This window comes from Carassius gibelio, chromosome A7 (genome assembly GCF_023724105.1).
Source record: "Carassius gibelio isolate Cgi1373 ecotype wild population from Czech Republic chromosome A7, carGib1.2-hapl.c, whole genome shotgun sequence".
In the NCBI taxonomy this organism is placed as follows: Eukaryota; Metazoa; Chordata; class Actinopteri; order Cypriniformes; family Cyprinidae; genus Carassius; species Carassius gibelio.
The window spans coordinates 19,556,180-19,574,447 of record NC_068377.1 but is presented as its reverse complement, the minus strand read 5'-3'; the positions used below and the strand labels follow the sequence as shown (position 1 = coordinate 19,574,447).

Genomic DNA, 18,268 nt, shown 5'->3' with positions numbered 1-18,268 from the left:
TTTCTGCGGCAAAACAGGGATTTGGCTGTGCTGTTTCCTGACCGATGTGCAGGCATCGAAATGTGATTTTTTTGAGGATGTCAGTTATCCAGAAAGCAAGCAGGGTACAAGAAAGAGAAAGACAGGACGAGGGACGGCAGGCAGCAGGTCTGGAGATTCTCTGAGGGGTAAGATGACAGAAGCAGAGAGAGCTCATCCCCCCAGGCATCTCTTCAATACTGGTCTACCCACTCTTCCCGAGGCTTCCTTTTCTCTCTCTGTCACCGTATGTGTTGGTCTACTTCTTTTTCAATTTGCTCTCAAGGGCAAAAACAAAGCAGTCTGAAGGGTGGATGGCATTTCAATCATTTGCTACCTCTGCTCTTTCACTGGAAACAGTATGATTCTGAATAAAGAAGAAAAAGGAAGAAAATACTGTACATAGGAGGCAAAAAAATTATTCAGAACCACAGTTGTGTTTTACCTAGAATTTAATTTATACGGAGGTAGCAAACAGGATGCAGAATTACAATTATAACAATAAATATTTCTTTCAAATTTTGTACATAAATCTGTCAAACATACATGAATCTGTCAAAATCTGTGTTAGGGAGCACTTCTCCTTTGCCGAGATTATCCATGTCAAGATGCTGATTAGACAGCATGATTATTGCACAGGTGTGCCTTAGGCTGGCCATAATAAAAGGCCACTATTAAATGTGCATTTTATCACACAGCACAATGCCACAGATGTCGCAAGTTTTGAGGGAGCGTGCAATTGGCTTGCTGACTACAGGAATGTCCACCAGAGCTGCAGCCCATGTATTGAATGTTCATTTGGCAGTAAATCCAACCGGCTTCACAACCGCAGACCCATGTAATAACACCAGCCCAGGACCTCCACATCCAGAATCTTCACCTCCAAGATCGTCTGAGACCAGCCACACAGACAGCTGCCGCAACAATTGGTTTGTATAACCAAAGAATTTCTGCACATACTGTCAGAAACCGCCACAGAGAAGCTCATCTGCATGCTAGTAGTCCTCATCGGGTCTCAACCTGGCTGCAGTTCATCATCGTAACCTACCTAAGTGGGCAAATGCTCACAGATGAATCCCGGTTTTCACTGTACAGGGCAGATGGCAGACAGCGTGTATGTTGTCGTGTGGCAACTTCGCACAGCCATTGAAGAGGAGTGGACCAACATTCCACAGACCACAATCAACAACCTGATCAACTGAGATGTGAGATGTGTTGCACTGCATGAGGCAAATGGTGGTCACACCAGATACTGACTGGTTTTCGGACCCCCCGGGCCCCCCAAATACAGTAAAACTGCACATTTTACAGTGGCCTTTTATTTTGTTATTGTTTTTATTTTATTTTATTTAAGTTCATGAAACTTGGGGGCAAAAACAAAAGTGCTGCATTTATAAATTTGTTCAGTATAGATAGATAGATGGATTACAACTACACAAACCTGCAGTTTTCAATAGAAATAAGGGTTAATGGCATTCAATAGATTGAACAACAGCAGAACTGACATGCTAATGCTTCAATGCATTGCTGGGCTAATCAGCCCCGACAACAACCATGCTTACTACAAGCTCTCCATGGACTCCAAGTGCTTCATGAAGACTGCATGAACGAATGAGAACATCATTACCAGAGAGTAGGAAGTGGATCAGTTTAGACAAGAGTGTTGTTTAATGCAAAAAGCTACATAACTGTAAAGACTTTGATTGAGCGCGTCTTTCCCAATCGGCTAATGTAGATTTTTAGAGACCTTTCAAATTAATCCCTCCTGTCTGAAGTGAAGGAAGTAAATCTTTGCTTAAACATTTGACAGGCCTTTAAATTTTAATCGCCTGCTGCATTTCCAGATGCCATTTTATCTTGAAAGTAAATGGGAACACAGTCCACCACGATGGATCTGATGCTCTGAAAGGAGTGTGAAATATTGACACATATTCACTTTATCTTCCATCTTCATGAAATGAAGACGTCTTTCTACTCTTGGTGGAGCTGCAACTAATCCTGACTGACACAGAGAGAAGTATTTCAAGACATGCTCATGAAATGGACAGCCATTGCCTAGCAACAGAGCCCCGTGCTGGTGCAGCAGCTATAGTTTTGAGCTTGAGCCCTAGCTCAGCCAGTCCAAATAATTCACTGTACGAATAATTCAGCATTGCGATATATGGTAAATAATGAGGCCGCTGCCGATGTGAAAAAAAAGAATCAGGTCTCATGCACTGCAGGTGTGAGATGCACTTGGTATAAACAATAAGACATCGTTCTGCAGTAAAAACACCCCTCCATTTACCTCAAACTGTGAAGCATAATAGCAAATGCAATCACATCCCAATGCATAAATCCAGGTCTTCCCCCACACTCCTCATGGGAGTCTTCTGTCTTGTCCCTCATAAAACTCAAGCACTTCTATAAAAAGGTAATCCTGACATCATGAAGTGTGCATTTGATGGCATTCATTTATACTGTACATGTATTAGCTCAGCTTAATGGATCTCTCTGATTTCTCTCCTCTCTTCTCACGCAGCTTTCAGTGCTTCCGGAGACCAATGGTTGATCACTCCATCCCTTTCTCCTTCTCTGGCCCCTTCTAAACATTGTAAAGGTATACTTCACCCCAGCAGGTGGTTTTGAAAAGTAATACTGCTCGATGAGTTGTGCAGGGGCTTCCTGTGGGTAAAGACATGTGTTTTTCAGGGAATAATGGCTGGTGGTTGGGACTGTTCTTCTGTTCATTTCTCACCTTACATTGGTGGATTGCACTAAGCAAGCCGGTTCATATAGCAGATACAGTGTTTAGGAGGAGATGGACCACTTGTAATGGAAGAAATCATAATGTGGATGTAGAAACTCTTGCCATTTCGATAAAAGAGGCAATTGTTTTTAAGATAAAGGCATCACCTGTTTTTGCACCTGCACACCGAAGCAGAGAGGTGATTAGAGCAGTTCAGAAACACACAGAGAGAAATAGAGAGAGACTGAGAGTATTATAAAGTCTCTGCTAAGCCAGAACACACCTGCTGGACCACAAGATGGGCATCCACCTGCTGCCTGACTACAGATCAGCTCATACCTCTACACCCGACATGTGTTCACGAGAGCTCCTCTACATCTGAACCGCCATGAAATGATCCTTGATAGAGTTGTCAGAAAGATGCTGGATAAAATGTGATCCAGCACTTCATAATTGTAACATCTGGATCAAGTCCACCCTAATCACCAGATAAGTGATTTTGGCAGCTCTGTTGCTGGGTAGGAAAGAGCGACAAGAGTTGGAGAGAGATAGACTAACAAAGGCCTGGTTACTCTCTTGTCCGCGCTGGAGCTGGCGTATCCTCACGTACACGGCAAAATGGATTTTCAGTGCGGCCCTCCGGCTGTTTAGCTGTGCTTTCCTCTGCTGATACTATCTGATTTGACAAATGAAAATAAATTAGATTTTCAATGGTGTCCTTTACATTAAAATTCATTAGGTCTGCAGGATTTAACAGGAGCGGAGATGATGTCTAGCCTCATTGGTGGGACACGGCCAATTGGCATTTAAAAAAAACTTCAGTTTTACATACTTTGGGCCCTCCAAATATCTCTGTTGTAGATCAGGGCATTATTCCTCTTCCCTGACAAGCTCTGGTTGGCATCCTGAGGCTGTTGATGCAGAACGTTAATTAATTTTCAGCGTAAATGGGCAGGAATGGGACTATTAGCCCACAGCATAGCGGCAGTCCCATCGAGTGGGTCATTTGCATGGCGGGAGAATGACTTTGATGTGCAAAGTGATAGAAGAGAAAGAGAGAGGTAGCAAAAGAGGAGCATGAGGGAACTGGGAAACACCCTGTTAATTGCCCTCTTGTGTGTAGAGGAGGGGCTGCTGGCTGCTGGAGGAGTTTGGCGCATCTGACGGGATAAGCTGAGTAACAGGAGTAGCCTTTAGCAAACTCAATCGTGTTCAGCCACAGCCAGAGACTTCAGCATGCACCAATGGAAATGTATTTTCCCTTTTTCTATATCAACACACAAGCCAACATAGGGACACAGTCACTGACAAGTATAGGGACATATATACACAAATACATTGCACTAACATACTTGTTTCTGTGTACAAATCTAATTAATTTTTGATTTAACACACAAACAAACTCCTTTCCCTGCCCTTATCTTTTCACCATAATCATTTTTTACTCTCATGAGCTGCTGTCTAATGTGTGTCTCTCGATTTCGCTCAGACACAAAAAAAGTCATTTCCGGATGATGGTTAACTTTGTGCCAAAAGCAGAGTGGAGCTCAATGTTGCGATATGTACCTCTTAAAAAGACTGATGGAGAGAGACTAATAAATGATATGAATAAATAATGAATGAATTGAAAACTAAACATTTTCATCATCTGTTCCCCTCTTAACCTAATATATTTTTTTATAAATTATTTATAGCACAGTCAACAAAATCAAAGCGATATAGTTAACAATGTTGCTTAAGAGACTGTATTCAAGGGACATTATCAAAAGGGTGAAATGCCACAGGTTACACTGCCTAAGTTGTTACTATCCCTTGTTTTGATACGTAGTTTTGTCTTGTAAGTATGGCAAACAGGCAGGGTTAAAAAAAAAAATTCTTTTTTTTTTTGCAATTTTCTTAAAACATTTTGTTAAGTTTTAGGTCATTTGAGAATAACTAACTGGATTCAGACTTTTGGAACCCCCTGTATTATATACTGTGTAACATTATAACGTTCTACAAAAAACATATAACTTGTAATTTATTGATAATTTAACGCACCCTTGCAGAATAGAAATATTAATACAAACATAAATAATAATACACAGTTTTGCTATACAGGTAAGAAAATTACATTTTGTTCATGACAGCAATAAATTCTGACGGATGTAGTGTTATCAGACTGGAAAGCTGATTGCAGTCGTATTTAATGCACAAAGAACAAATAAGAGCAAAAAACATTCTTTGTGTTAAGAAGCCAACTATATAACTTGAGCTGAATCTGAATGTGAACATTAGGAGGGAAAAATCCTGACATGCTGGATACGTTCCAGAAAACTAACGTTGTGTGCTGAGGTTATGTAAGGCTAAACAACGTTCTCGCCATACGCATGAAAATGAGGGGCGATGGAGCGGTCTCACTGCTGTTATACATAATCTCACCCTCAGCTCTGAGGTCAGAGGTCACTCTCTCGCTTTTGAGGCAACCACGACGGTTAATCTCTGCATCAGTGCAGAATGCTTGAGTGGAAAACGATTACACAACTTCTTAACAAAGCTGTATCAGAGGGACAAGATCACACTGCTGCTAATGATGAGATCATAAGATTCGGATTCATGGAAAATCTAAAGAACTCTAATGAGGCCGAGAGGCTGTGATTGTGCATTATTTACACTGAGTGAACAATAACTCTACGTTAGCGGAGTAGTGTGAAGATGAACAAAGCTAGTCCTCTTCTTAGCCCTCTTAAAGTGATTGTATTGGTGTGTCAGAGGGCTGATGACCAAGCTCTCTGCCGCTCTACATTTCATCTGGAGCCGAATGGGAAAAGAAGGGAGTGTGCAGGAGATAGGCCAAGTATTTGACATGTAATCTGCTGATAAAGAGAAGATTGAAAAGCATGCTTGCTTAGCTGTTCTCAACCATCTTTGCTCTCTCTCTCTATCCGAAGATCAGACCAAGGGTGAATTCAACAGTGAGGGAGAACAAAGCTGAAGGAGGACACAGAAGGAGTAGGTGGAAGAAAATGACAGGAAAGGGAATGCACACTTTCTTTTCTTGAGATGGCTGTAGTCATGCCTAGTCGCACTGTTAAACACCCATAGTAAATGTGTGTAAACTGTGCTCTGTGCATGCATTTGTAGCAATTTCAATTTTGGGCAAGTCCCTTCACACCGCAGATATCTTAGCAATGCCCAAGGCAGCTATTTTCCATGTAGCCGAACTGGGCAAGACTGAAATTCTGTAACTGTAAATCAAGATTACGTGTCAATGTATTTTAAAGCAGCAAATTAGATGTAAAGTACTGGTACTTTGACACTCAATTCAGGACAGACAGCTGCTCTGGGTCTTCACTTTTCATATTAAATTTTGTGGTCAAAATGCTTGCCTTGGCAAGATATTAAAGTAAACATTTTGTCAGTGAATTTACAGTAGACAGGCGGGCAAAATATTATGTAAAAGAACATGTAGATCTGTGCAGACTTACAGACCTGCCATTGTTTATGATGTCATTATTAATCAAATAGCAACCCTGACGAGAAAGAAAGAAAGAAAGAAAGAAAGAAAGAAAGAAAGAAAGAAAGAAAGAAAGAAAGAAAGAAAATAAACTCACTTTCTGGGTAACTTTAGCATCTTCAATATGCCTCAATAATTATTTTAATAAATAAATCTAGAAAAAAAGCATAATAAATTAAAAACAAACAAAAAAAAAATTCGAAATGTTGACATTGTTTCAGCTGAAAATCACACATTACTCCGCTTTTCCTTACCCACAGTCATGTTCTCAGAAAGTGACACACAGAGAATTACATCATCACAAAATGATCTCTCTATATACACAGCAGAGGATAAAATGGGGTTGTTTGAGTCAGAGGTAGAGAGAAACATACAGCTACTTAATCTCCTCCAGAGCTCCTCCACATCAGTGTCAGCATGTCAACTGGACTCATGTGGTCAGTGATGACCGAGGCTTGACTTCCGCCTAGAAATGCTACCACTCCAGCAGTCAGTCAGTGGTACGTCCACACACACCCATGTGCTATAGAAGGGGCATCTAACAGTCTAAATACTGCTCTCTGCTTCAAGACCAGGAGGCAGATTTGAATGTGATATGAACAAGTCAAGTCAATTCCAGGACAAAATAATAAATAAAAAAAATATATACCCTGTTTTACTCAGTAATACATCAAAATACAGAAGCAAAATATTATTTTAAAGGCAAAGTTCACCCAAAAAATTTAATTCTGTCATAATTTATCCACCCTCATGTCGTTCCAAACCGCTATGACTTACTTTCTTCTGAGGAAAAATAAAAATGTTTTAGTGAGGGGCGTAACAAATTCATACAGCGATAGTCAGTTCCAATGACTTCATTAATTTTACAGAAAAAAACAATTCTTTAAAATATCTCCTTTTTTGTTCCAGAGAAGATAAAGTTTGGAACAACATGGGGGTGAGTAAATGATGAATATTTATTTTTTATTTATGGGTGAACAATCCCTTAAACACTGTGCTATGGTGGATAAGGCAACAATGCCACCGATAGCTCTGCAAGCCAAAAAAGAAAATACATCCAGGATACTGTTCAACCACACAAACAGACTGACCTGGAAAAGAAAACGGCAACTTTCAAAATTAAGACTGATGATATGATTCATAAATGTAACAACTGCTAAAATTTCCTTTCCACCCAAGCACGATCATGGTTTAAAATCTACAATTTCAGACTGAATTGGAAACTTTCAAATTGGTAAGAGAAAGCACAACATAAGTAAAAAATAGCATCTTCACCTCATCTACCAATGACTTCCCTTTATCTTATATTGCCTAAAGAGGATATGAGCGAGAGATGTGATAGACTACACAGACTAAGGCCCAATCCCAATTCCCTTAGCCCTTCCCCTTTCCACTTTCCTCTACCGCTCCATTTCACGCGTTCATGTGAAGGAGTAGGGGTGTCTCAGTTCACTTTTGGTTGGAGGGGTAGGAGAAGGGCCAGACAGCCCTTCAAATGAAGATTTTTCAGGACCACACTTCAAACGAATGGATATGAATTATCTCGGCAATATGGCTCACTGAGTGAACAAAAAGACCCATAAATGCTTTTTTGCCATTAATAAAGATTTTAACAAAAAGTAATCATTTGTTTTTTGTTACATTATATCGTGAGTACATATTAATGGTCAGGTTACTCAAGGAAATGTTTGCAAAAAATCGCTAATATTTGCTGAAATCCTATTATTATAGACTGCACGACAGTACCACAACATATTTTCATGTCTGATCAGGGCGATAACCACCTTAATCCCCCCAATAATTAGAAATCGCTTAAACCCTTTTCTCAAATATTGGCAACGTATGATTACATGTGACAGCATAGTAGTAATATTTTCACCCTTAACCCTTGACACTCTGTTTCAAGGGACAAGGTGAAGGGGTAGGCACAGGGGTAGGGGAAGGGGTATAAAATGGAATTGGGATTGGGCCTTAGTGACAGAAGTCCTATGAGGAGTGGAGAGAGAGGCCGATGAGGCAGACTGAAGCTGAAAAGGATGGAGAGATGAAGAACCCATAAAGAGAAAATAAAGATGAAACACAGAATTTTATACAAACAAGTTTTGATCAACTGATGGTCCTGAAACATTCAGATCAGTATAAATCTTTACACTCGCCCTATCTGCTGAAGACTATGCATGCCTCATTTAAAACAAGTGTGTAGCTCTCATTTCAATTTTAAATGGTTTTGACTTCGTAAATGACTCTGGCTGGTTGGGTATACTATCACCCGCCCACCCACTCGCTTGCTTGCTTGCTCAAAAAATAAAATAAAACTCACTCACCAACTCCGACACACTATCACCTCAGAAACCAAGACACCCTTTGTTCACAAAATGGGCCGGAAGCCGTTTAAAGGGTTTTGGGGAAAAGAGAAAGAAAGAAACTGGTACAACATTATTAATCTAAATCCATCAAATGTCAACATGTTTCCTCTGACCTCATGATAACATGCATACAGCCCCCTTCAGACAACCACTAGACCCCTATATTCAGCATAGAAAAATATTTGCTCACTAAATCTTGCCTTTTTTATTTTATTCAAATATACTGATTTGGTCTCGGATCAAAATTCAAATACACATTCAATCAGTAAAAAATTATATTATTATATTATTTTACAGTTATGGAATAAGCTTTATTCGACTGAATAGCCAAAGCTGGAGGAGCAAGACACTTAAAGTGATTCCACCAAGAGTGGGAAAAAAGAAACGGGAAAGAGGAGAAGAAAAAAAAAACGAAATGAAAAAAGGCAACCAAGTGTGTCCTGAATGATCTAATTGCAGAAAGTTGGGTAAACCACGACAAGAGCAAAGATTCATATAAAGATGCTGCGGTCTTTAACGAGAAGGTTCATGGGAGGGTTTAGAGAGATCCAAGCACAGATTAGTAGGAGATAAGAAAGTGGCCATCTGTGAGGATAGGAGCTTTTAACATCCAGCTCCTGGCTGATGAGAATCAAATCACTCTCCTTGGCATCTTAGCCATTAAGAGGCGACGGTAATGACAATAGGCCGATTGAACACACTCTGGTGTATCTCTGAGGTCTCTGGATGCATGTTGCCTGATTACTATGGAAGTGCTGATGAAGAGATTGGCTCTGGGGTGATTAGAGGAGACTACAGCAACACTAAAGCCTTATGACACCAGTAGAAGGTTAAGCCTCAACTGACTTAAAGATTAGGTCAACCTAATGTATTAATCATGAAGACCATAGACTAAAGAGCAAAAATAAGCAGATCATACAAAAGAAAAGCGTTTTCTAGGATTCTGTGTGTGTGGCTAAACTGACACATGTGATCCTCTGAGTCTGGACACAAAGCTCCTGCCCTTCAGGGCGATGTGAAGTTGTCTTTGTTTTCTCTAGTATCTTATCTCAATCAGAGGGCTGTTAATCCATCCATGCCCTTCCTGCTGTTCTTTCAGGCCTGCCTGTCCTCACTCAGGTCAGGCCAGATCGAAGACGGGCGACAAGCTTCTGGCTCTTCACAGGCACCTGCTCTATCATGTTTGTTGATGGTAACACTTAGCTAACACTCAGCCAACCTTTGCCCTGCCATTAATTCACTGTTAACATAAGAGTGACTGCAGAGTGTATGATGTAAACATGCTATTTTAAGCTTTTCAATGGAAAACCAAATCTTTTTTTTGATGCATGACAGGCATACTCCAAAACATGCAAATGATCTCCACAGTCCATTTACAGAAAGCTGCAAATACTGATAATTCAGAAATTGATGTCACAACCATAAGCAAATTAATATTCAACATAAATGCAGCATGGTCAGATAGAAGGTGGAATAAGATCATGTAGAAATATAAGTGGAGAGGGAAATCATAAAATGCCCTACAAGTGTAGAGAGTTTCCCAAATTCTTGCTTTATCAGGATCATCCTAGAAACCAATCAACTTAAGGTTTCAATTCTTTCAAGGAGAAACAAAAGAGAAGGAAAAAGTGCTGCAGTGCTTTGAAAAACAGCTACTGTGTTATCAAAAGCATATTATTTGGATAAAATGGAAAAGTATTAAAGGTTAGATTTTATCCCTGGTTTGTTTCTTAGGAAGTAAAATACTTTTATCTTTGCCAAAATGTTTAAGCATTACTTGCTAGGTTTAAAAATGTGAAAGGTATATGGTGCTGAGAGTTTTTCTTGCAAAAGAAATACAGGTTCTTTCTCTATGATTCAATATTGATAAAAAAAACAAAAAACCTTTTTTGCTATAAATCTTGCTGAAAAGAGACTGACTCAGCGATTCACTTTTTAACACAGAAGTCACTGCCTCCGAGAGGCGGGTCGTCACAAAAAAAAAAAAAAAAAGAGTAGGTCCTCCATTCAAGTAAAGTATTTTACTCTTTATATTGAGATGTGTCTGGTATATCTATCTCAAGACGATGTGGAAATCTAGTGTTTTAGTGAGATATGAAACATGTTCATAGTTCATAACATCTCCATTTATACACTTTTTCACCATTATCCTCACCTATGCTTTAGATGTAAACAGTAATCTTTATTTGAGCAGTGATTTCACTGGATGCTCTCTTCCTCTTGGGCTAATAATCAGTTGCATCAATACTTTTGCTTCTACTTGCATAATTATTATTATAAATAAACAACATAATTTGTACTTGAGTACAGATTTTGGGAAGCCATCTCTGATGCCATCTTACCTAGCACTGGTGTTACGGAGGATGACGAGGGCATCGGGAAAGCCATCCAGGTTGTAGTCTCCTAAGTGCAAGGTGATGGGAAAGTCTGGAGAGGGCACAAATCCCCACACAGAATCCTTCCTCCTGAAGTCTGTCAGCACCGGCACCCACTGAAGCAGCAAAGAAAGACGATTCGGTTACAACAGCTGGCATTTATTACAAGTGTAGATCACTGCTAAACTAAAAGAAAACAATATAGTTCTATAAAAAAGGTAACTATATTCACACCATAGTTCAATGTGGCCCTTGACATGAATCGCTATATTAAGTATAATGCAGGAAGTACACATATACATTTTTTTAAATATATGTTACTGCACATTAGCTGTGAAATATTGTGAAACTTTGAACAAAGTTAATGCTAATGCACAATACTTTTTTTTAAAGTAACAAAATATAACATTAAATTATAAAATGTGTTGATGTTATGATGAATTTGTCAGGGTAGGGATGTTTTAAGCAATTGCGTCAGTTAGGTGCTTCACCGGTCTGATACGAGTCACATTTAACAGGTCTTGTGGAAAACCTCGTCAAAAAAAAAAAAAAAAACTGAGGACTGAAAGTAGCCAAAGCAAAGCAGCACACCAGGGAGTGTGGCATTATGGTCCTCTCAGTCTCTGGGTTGGGTCATTTGCACCAGTGCAGATGCTACAGGCTTTTTATTCACTCGTGAATGTAAAACAGAGAGTCAGGTGCATCTCTGCATGCTTGCATCCAGATAGAGGCACACAGACACGAGAGATGGAGGGAGAGATTACTAGAGATATTTAGGGAGGGGGGAGATGGACACAAGTCAGAAAGTGAAAAAGAGAGAATGCAGGAGAAAGAAGGCAGAGCATTCTGTAATGGCTGCTTGTAAGATTTTCTCTTAGCCCTCGGCACACATACAAAATTAGAAATGCAGAAGGTGGATTAGGCAAAAATGCTTTTGAACAAAATATGTCTAAAGCTAATATTACTAATATCTCTAAAGCAACAACTAACTGATGTTAGTCTCCTCTCCATTGAAAAAGAGAACCGATGTCAAGATTGTGAGTCATGTTGTGCACGGTAGGCTAGCCACCTCATTATCAGTAAAGGTGAGAGTCCTGCAATGTCTGTGTGCATTGCAGAACCATTTCCCGCTAAGTGTTTGACAGATTCTCTAGGACTATTTCTGTTAAAATGTGGTATACAATATTTGATTTGAAGTTCATACAGTTAATGATATTACAATAACAAAACATACAAACAGTCGAAATCTTCACAATAGCCAAAAAATTAAAGATATGATAACTAAACTATATAACAATCCGAAAACATAAACATTCAAATAAATTGGAGAACATTACTAACCTTAAAACTGCTGGAGATGTAACAAGTACTGACTGCCAAATATATCACAATAACTAACCTTTAAACATTACAGACATAGCACTGTAGCTAACCTTCAAGCCATTAGATTAGATTTAAAACAATTACTAACTTTGAAGGAGAAAGTTAGCTGATTCCATAGGCTAGTGTCAGCGACCAAAAAGACCTGTATCAGCCTATAATTTTAGATAAGATCGTGGGACATGCTAGAGTCTTCTTCTTAATCAGAAGATATTAAAGATCTGCCAGATGAGCAGAGGATAACGGAAGATAAGATCTTTAATGTATGATGGGGCTTGATCATTAAGGGCTTTAAAAACAAACATTAAATCAATATCCTTAAATCAAAAGGAAGCCCGAAGGGGACTAAAATGTAAGTGATATGACTTTTTTTTGGCTGATGTTAACAGCAATGCAGCAACATTCTGGCATTCTGGAATCTTCTGAAGATTGAGCAACACCAAGATAGACAAATAAAACAAAAATGATTAACATTTAGAAGCGATTTGTAGCTCATTAATAATGTTCTTGAAAAAAGTTAATGTGTTTAACTCAAAGTTCAAGAATGACACCCAAATTTCTTACCTCAAGCAAAACTGAAGGAAAAAGATTACCATGCTCATTAACCAGTCAACATCTCATTCCCAGGGGACCAAAATAATTATTTCAGTTTTATGATTATTGAGCTGGAGACAGTTATTTGATAACCTAGACTGTCCTTGAAGCAGTTCAGAGAAGGCTGGAGGGAGTCTCCAGTTTTCCAAGGCAAATATAGCTGAGTTTCATCAGCAAAGAAGTGAAAAGTAATATTATGTTGCCCAATAATACTTGCAAGAGGAAGATTAAAAAAGTGTACTCAGTATAGACCCCTGAGGAACCCCACTAACCATAGAGCTGAAAATGAGGAGAACTTGCTCAAAACTACTGAACAAGTTCTTATATTTAAGACAAGAACTAAAGCAGTATAAGGCTATGCAGACCTAATGTTCCAGAAGATAAATAGGGATACCATGGTCTATTTTACCAAAGGCAGCAGTAAGACAGAGTAGCAATAATACAATGTTTGTCCCCAAGTCAACCACTAGTAAAAAGTTACTGGTCACTTTCAGCAAACCCGATATGATATGATGAGTTGTAAAACCCTGATGAGACATAACAATAACTAACCTTTAAACCGCTAAACATATATATATATATATATATATATATATATATATATATATATATATATATATATATATATATACATTGTTACAGATATAACAATAGTTAACTTTCAGAGTTAGAAACATAACAATTGGATCTGTAAGGAAAATCTAAGGTTTGTTGAGATTGTGGTAGAGCGTGGAGAGACAACTCACAAAACCATCCTTGAGTTACATGATGTCACAATTTGTAATGGTTAAATGTTAAGTTTTTTTTTCATGATTGCCAACTATGAAAACATTAAATTTACTTGGTTATAAATGAACTCATTCTGCCAGATATTCTATGATGAGCTGAATAAATGACAACCAAGAAAGACACATCTTCAGTTCACTGACCTATGTTTACTCTTATTTTTCCCTCTCTCACCTGTTTTCCCTCTTGCTTTCTTTATTCTTTCACTCTCTCAAATTAATGAATGTTTAATGGTTTTTAAGCTCCTGGAGCACTTCCCTCCCACAGTACTGCTGAGCCAGATCTCAACCCCCACCAAAGGTCCTAAGTAAGCAGTTCTGACTGATGGGCTGTTAAAAAAGGTTAGGAGATGTTATGACAGCTTATGGGCACACTTGCCGATGACTCATCACAACAAAGTGGAAATACTGACAGGGTTTTAAATTGAAAATGCTTGGCAAACCATTTCTAAACTAGGGCCATTATTGTTAAGGACCTCAATGCTGAAATAAAACAAATTATCCTTATAAAAGACTCTGAGTGGGTGTACTGTACATGCTGGTATGAGATGCTATAAAATGCATGTACACATTCGGTTATGTTCCTGTGTGTGTGAGCTATCCCAGAGTCCTTTACACCCATTCTACTATTAAGAACTACAAAAATGCTTCACATACAAAAACAAAACCTTATTATTCTCTCAAGAAGCCACTCACACAGGATGGCTTTAACTCCCAGCTGAATTACTCTGAATTGAAGACTCTTTTCATTCCACATAGAAATGATTATGCAAACAGTCATTGCCCTCGTGGCCATCTAAAATCGGCTTCCATCACTCCGTGTCTGCTGGTGTAAATTAACTTATATCAGTGCTGACTGCCGGTTAATGCTAAGTCTTGTTGATTTATTAGGGAGGGTAGATGGAAATCACAAGGCTGTGGGCTGACATTGTGGTAAACACAGAATGGGTCTACTCAAGTCCTTCAAGCTGATACCTACAGGTGCAAATCTAAAAAAAATTGAATATCACGGAAAAGGTCTTTATTTCTTCTGTAATTTAATAATATAAAGCCAACTTTTTTATTGTCTAGATTCATTGCACACAAACTGAAATATTTCAAGAGGTTTTTTTTTATTTATTTTTTTTTTACGACTTACAGCTTAGGAAAATAAAAAAATCAGTACCTCAACAAATTTGAATATTCCATTTTGAGCTTGATTAGTTAGATAAATTTTGAGTATAAATACTGGGTACTTCTTGGGCTAGATTAGAAAATGCAACCACAATTTTGGGAAGGACTACTGACTTGACAGTTGTCCAGAAGACAATCATTAACATCCTCCACAAGGAGTATCAAGGACTCCTAAACCAGAAAAAAAACAGACACCCACTTGTCATGGAGAGGAAATTACTAAGTATTTACAGTACACACAGGTTTTCAAAAGCCATTCTGATTTTTTTTTTTTTGGTACTGTTGATAAAATAACACCAAATACAAGAGTACAGAGACAGCAGAGCTGCTTTGGATTTTTCCTCTGTTATTCACTGTCGTTTAGCAAAATGGTCCATTCGTGAGTGCCTCCAGGTCACAGTTTTATGTAACAGCAGTGTCTCTGTACATGTGAATCTTATTGGTTTGCCAGCTTCCTTTGTAGTGTGATGGGAAAGAGATTACAACACCTCTCCTTAAAATAACCAGTTGCACTGACAACAAGCAAATATTTGTATTGGTCTGAACAGACACATTAGCAGCTGTTCATTCAAAATTTTTATCATGCCAAATTTTTACAGCAAACAGTTTTTGTGGAATGAACATGCCTTTAGAAGGTTAAGGAAAGGCAAGAGAGAAAAACAGCAAACACAAAAGACTAAGACATGATTGAGCCAGCAACGGTATTGAGCATTGGATGGTGAGACATGTCCTGCTTTACGATGAAAGTGATAGCTGCTAGCATGTGCCAAACTTGGCATGTAGACAGTAAGTCTGAATATGAGCAGGTTTGATCTACATTGAAAACATCCTTCAAAAGTTTAAAAATAACCCGAACCAGCTGCCATTGAGAATAGGTGTTGGCAGCATTAACTGCTGGCCAATGAAGACTGCTGGTAGCAAACCAGCCTGGCAGTGTCGACCTGTACCATTGCACAGCCTAGACGCTACATGCTGTAGTGAATCAGCTCAAAAGGGGAAATATGAATAATCAATCATAACTAGTTATGATTAATTATAAATATTTAGATCCACTGTAAGTATTTACTTGACCTCTCAGTGTCAACTGTCTGTCAATTCTAAGAACGTTAATTTCCTGGTTAAGGAAAATAACTTTCTTACTGTACAATAACACTCAGAGCATGTAGCAAAAATCTGCATGAATAGGCACTTCAGTTATGAGCAAACAATGAACAATCTCAAGTGTGATATAAGACTTTATTAATATCAGTTTCTTAGTTCAAACACACCTTTGTAAAAGGTGCATATGATACTTAATGTATCAATTGATAAGTTTGATACTTGCACGTCTCGCCTGTTTGAAAAAGAGTCCTGATGCCCTTTGGGGCTCCAGTTGGTCTCTGTTGAAGTGAGTTGATGAGAAAGACCAGTTCGAATTAGAGGATCTTGATGAATGGAAAGTCAAGGCTTGAAGGCCTGGCGCAAGCTTAGGGTGGTTTTTAAGGCTCTTAGCTCAGCAACTTCTTCTGGAATTTCTGAATCTAAAAGAAACGCCCTGATCTGGTGATCAATGATCTATACAGTATAAGATGACAATGTCACACCCTCAGGATTTGAGTGAGCCAATGAGGAATGGTATCTTTTGGAAGGAAGTTTTACAACTCTTTGTGACTATGGTGTCTTGTATATGAAATTAGATCTGGGGGGTCAAGAGAAGAATCTTTAAGATTCTTATAAAACGAATGTGTTGCATATGTATCAACATATAATATATATTCTCATTTAGATCATAAAAATACAAACTCATAGATACCAAAGATCATATAGATGAGGTTATATTACCTAGTGATCCATCAAGAGCATGCATAAAACATATACAATACAAAAAAGAGTAACAACATACACAATGCCCTAGTAACAACATACACAATGCCCTAAAGTATACGTGAATTAATTCAAAGAAAGGTTTTTCTGTGAATTAATTAGAGAAGATTCCGTTTTTATGAGCATTATGTGTCTGTTTTTGAGAGACTTGAATTAAGAGTTGCTTTGCCACATTCCTGGGAGCCGTAAACCTAGTGTTATCAGATTGTGTGCCTTTGGTTGATATGTAACCAGAGGCCTGTTCTTTCTTTTTTTTGAGGTGATGGTTGCATTTTGGGGGAAGGGTCCATAGACCCTTTGGTTAGATGAGGGGGCATTAGATATTATTTGTTAAATACAACAAATAGTTGTGTGTCTGATTGGTCCAAATGCTACAATGCGCTGGCATCCCTCAACCCTAATGCTGACGGAGGAGTGGAGGAGGTTGGCAGGGTCACATAGGGAGGGATGTAAAAGGCACCATGCAGAATTGATGTAGAAATAAGCCAGATGGGATGTGCCTGGCAAAATGTCCTGCTTATCAATAAATGTGAACAGGTATTAAATCAATAACCAATAAGACTGGTAAACAGATTATGCTTTAAGCCACCATACAACCGAGAGAGAATTTCCCATCATCTGCTTTACATAGACCTGGACCCTCTGACAGGTGCCTAGAGAGCCTGTGTACTCCACTCATTGTTTAAAAGGATGTGAGAGCTCATCTGAGAATCAGTCAGGCCGTTCTAACAAAGACTCTGCACATTTATCATCCTGTTTGTGGTGAACATCAACCTGACAGTTCATTGAGGCTGATCAGGTAAACATTAGGGCTGGTCCGAATACCTTCTAAGCTTCGTTAGTAATCAACACCACATACTCAAAGTTTCGGAGGGAGAGGGCTGAACATATTCTTCCTCTCTAACACCATGTCTACACCTGACGTGAGCAGTGCAGCAAAATAACCTATTATGTGGTCTACACTGGATGCGTGTGGCGTGGCTGAAAGTAAACTGCTGCTGCGTTCTATGTATGACGTATTGATGCAAATTTCTAATGATTTTCCACGGTCGCTTTGTCGTGTCCAGTGTAGACAGACAGTAGCTGTTCCAGCACGGTGCGACAACTGTTGTGTCCGGTGTAGACAGTGTAATAAAGGAAGGAATCTCTGTGTGTCTGTTTGCATTTTGTTATGTCGAGAACCATTGATTGCATGGTGGGCATGTTTCTGCAAACCCAAGGTAGTGCAGTGTCGCATTTTGGTGCAATATGGAGACGCGACACGTTCAGAATGAATAAACTACAGAACAGCGAGAGCCAGAAGTGGCGCGCCTCATGCGGGCTCTGAGAACGGACACTGCACTAGTGAAACAAAACACACAGGTCTGTTAAGAGCAATACTTTTAATATAGAAAATTATTATTAAAGGGGGGGGGGGGGGTGAAATGCTCATTTTCACTCAATATCCTGTTAATCTTGAGCACCTATAGAGTAGTACTGCATCCTTCATA

General features: G+C 38.9%; 1 protein-coding gene across 2 annotated transcripts in view; it reads right to left on the bottom strand.

The window, feature by feature from the left end:
- LOC128016734 (T-cell immunomodulatory protein) overlaps window positions 1–18,268 on the bottom strand; it is a 128,304-nt gene that overhangs the window by 53,683 nt on the left and 56,353 nt on the right. For both annotated transcript variants that reach the window (XM_052601445.1, XM_052601446.1), the window contains exon 10: window positions 10,951–11,099. In XM_052601445.1, coding sequence (XP_052457405.1) covers window positions 10,951–11,099 — 149 coding nt within the window. The remainder of the gene's footprint in view (window positions 1–10,950; window positions 11,100–18,268) is intronic.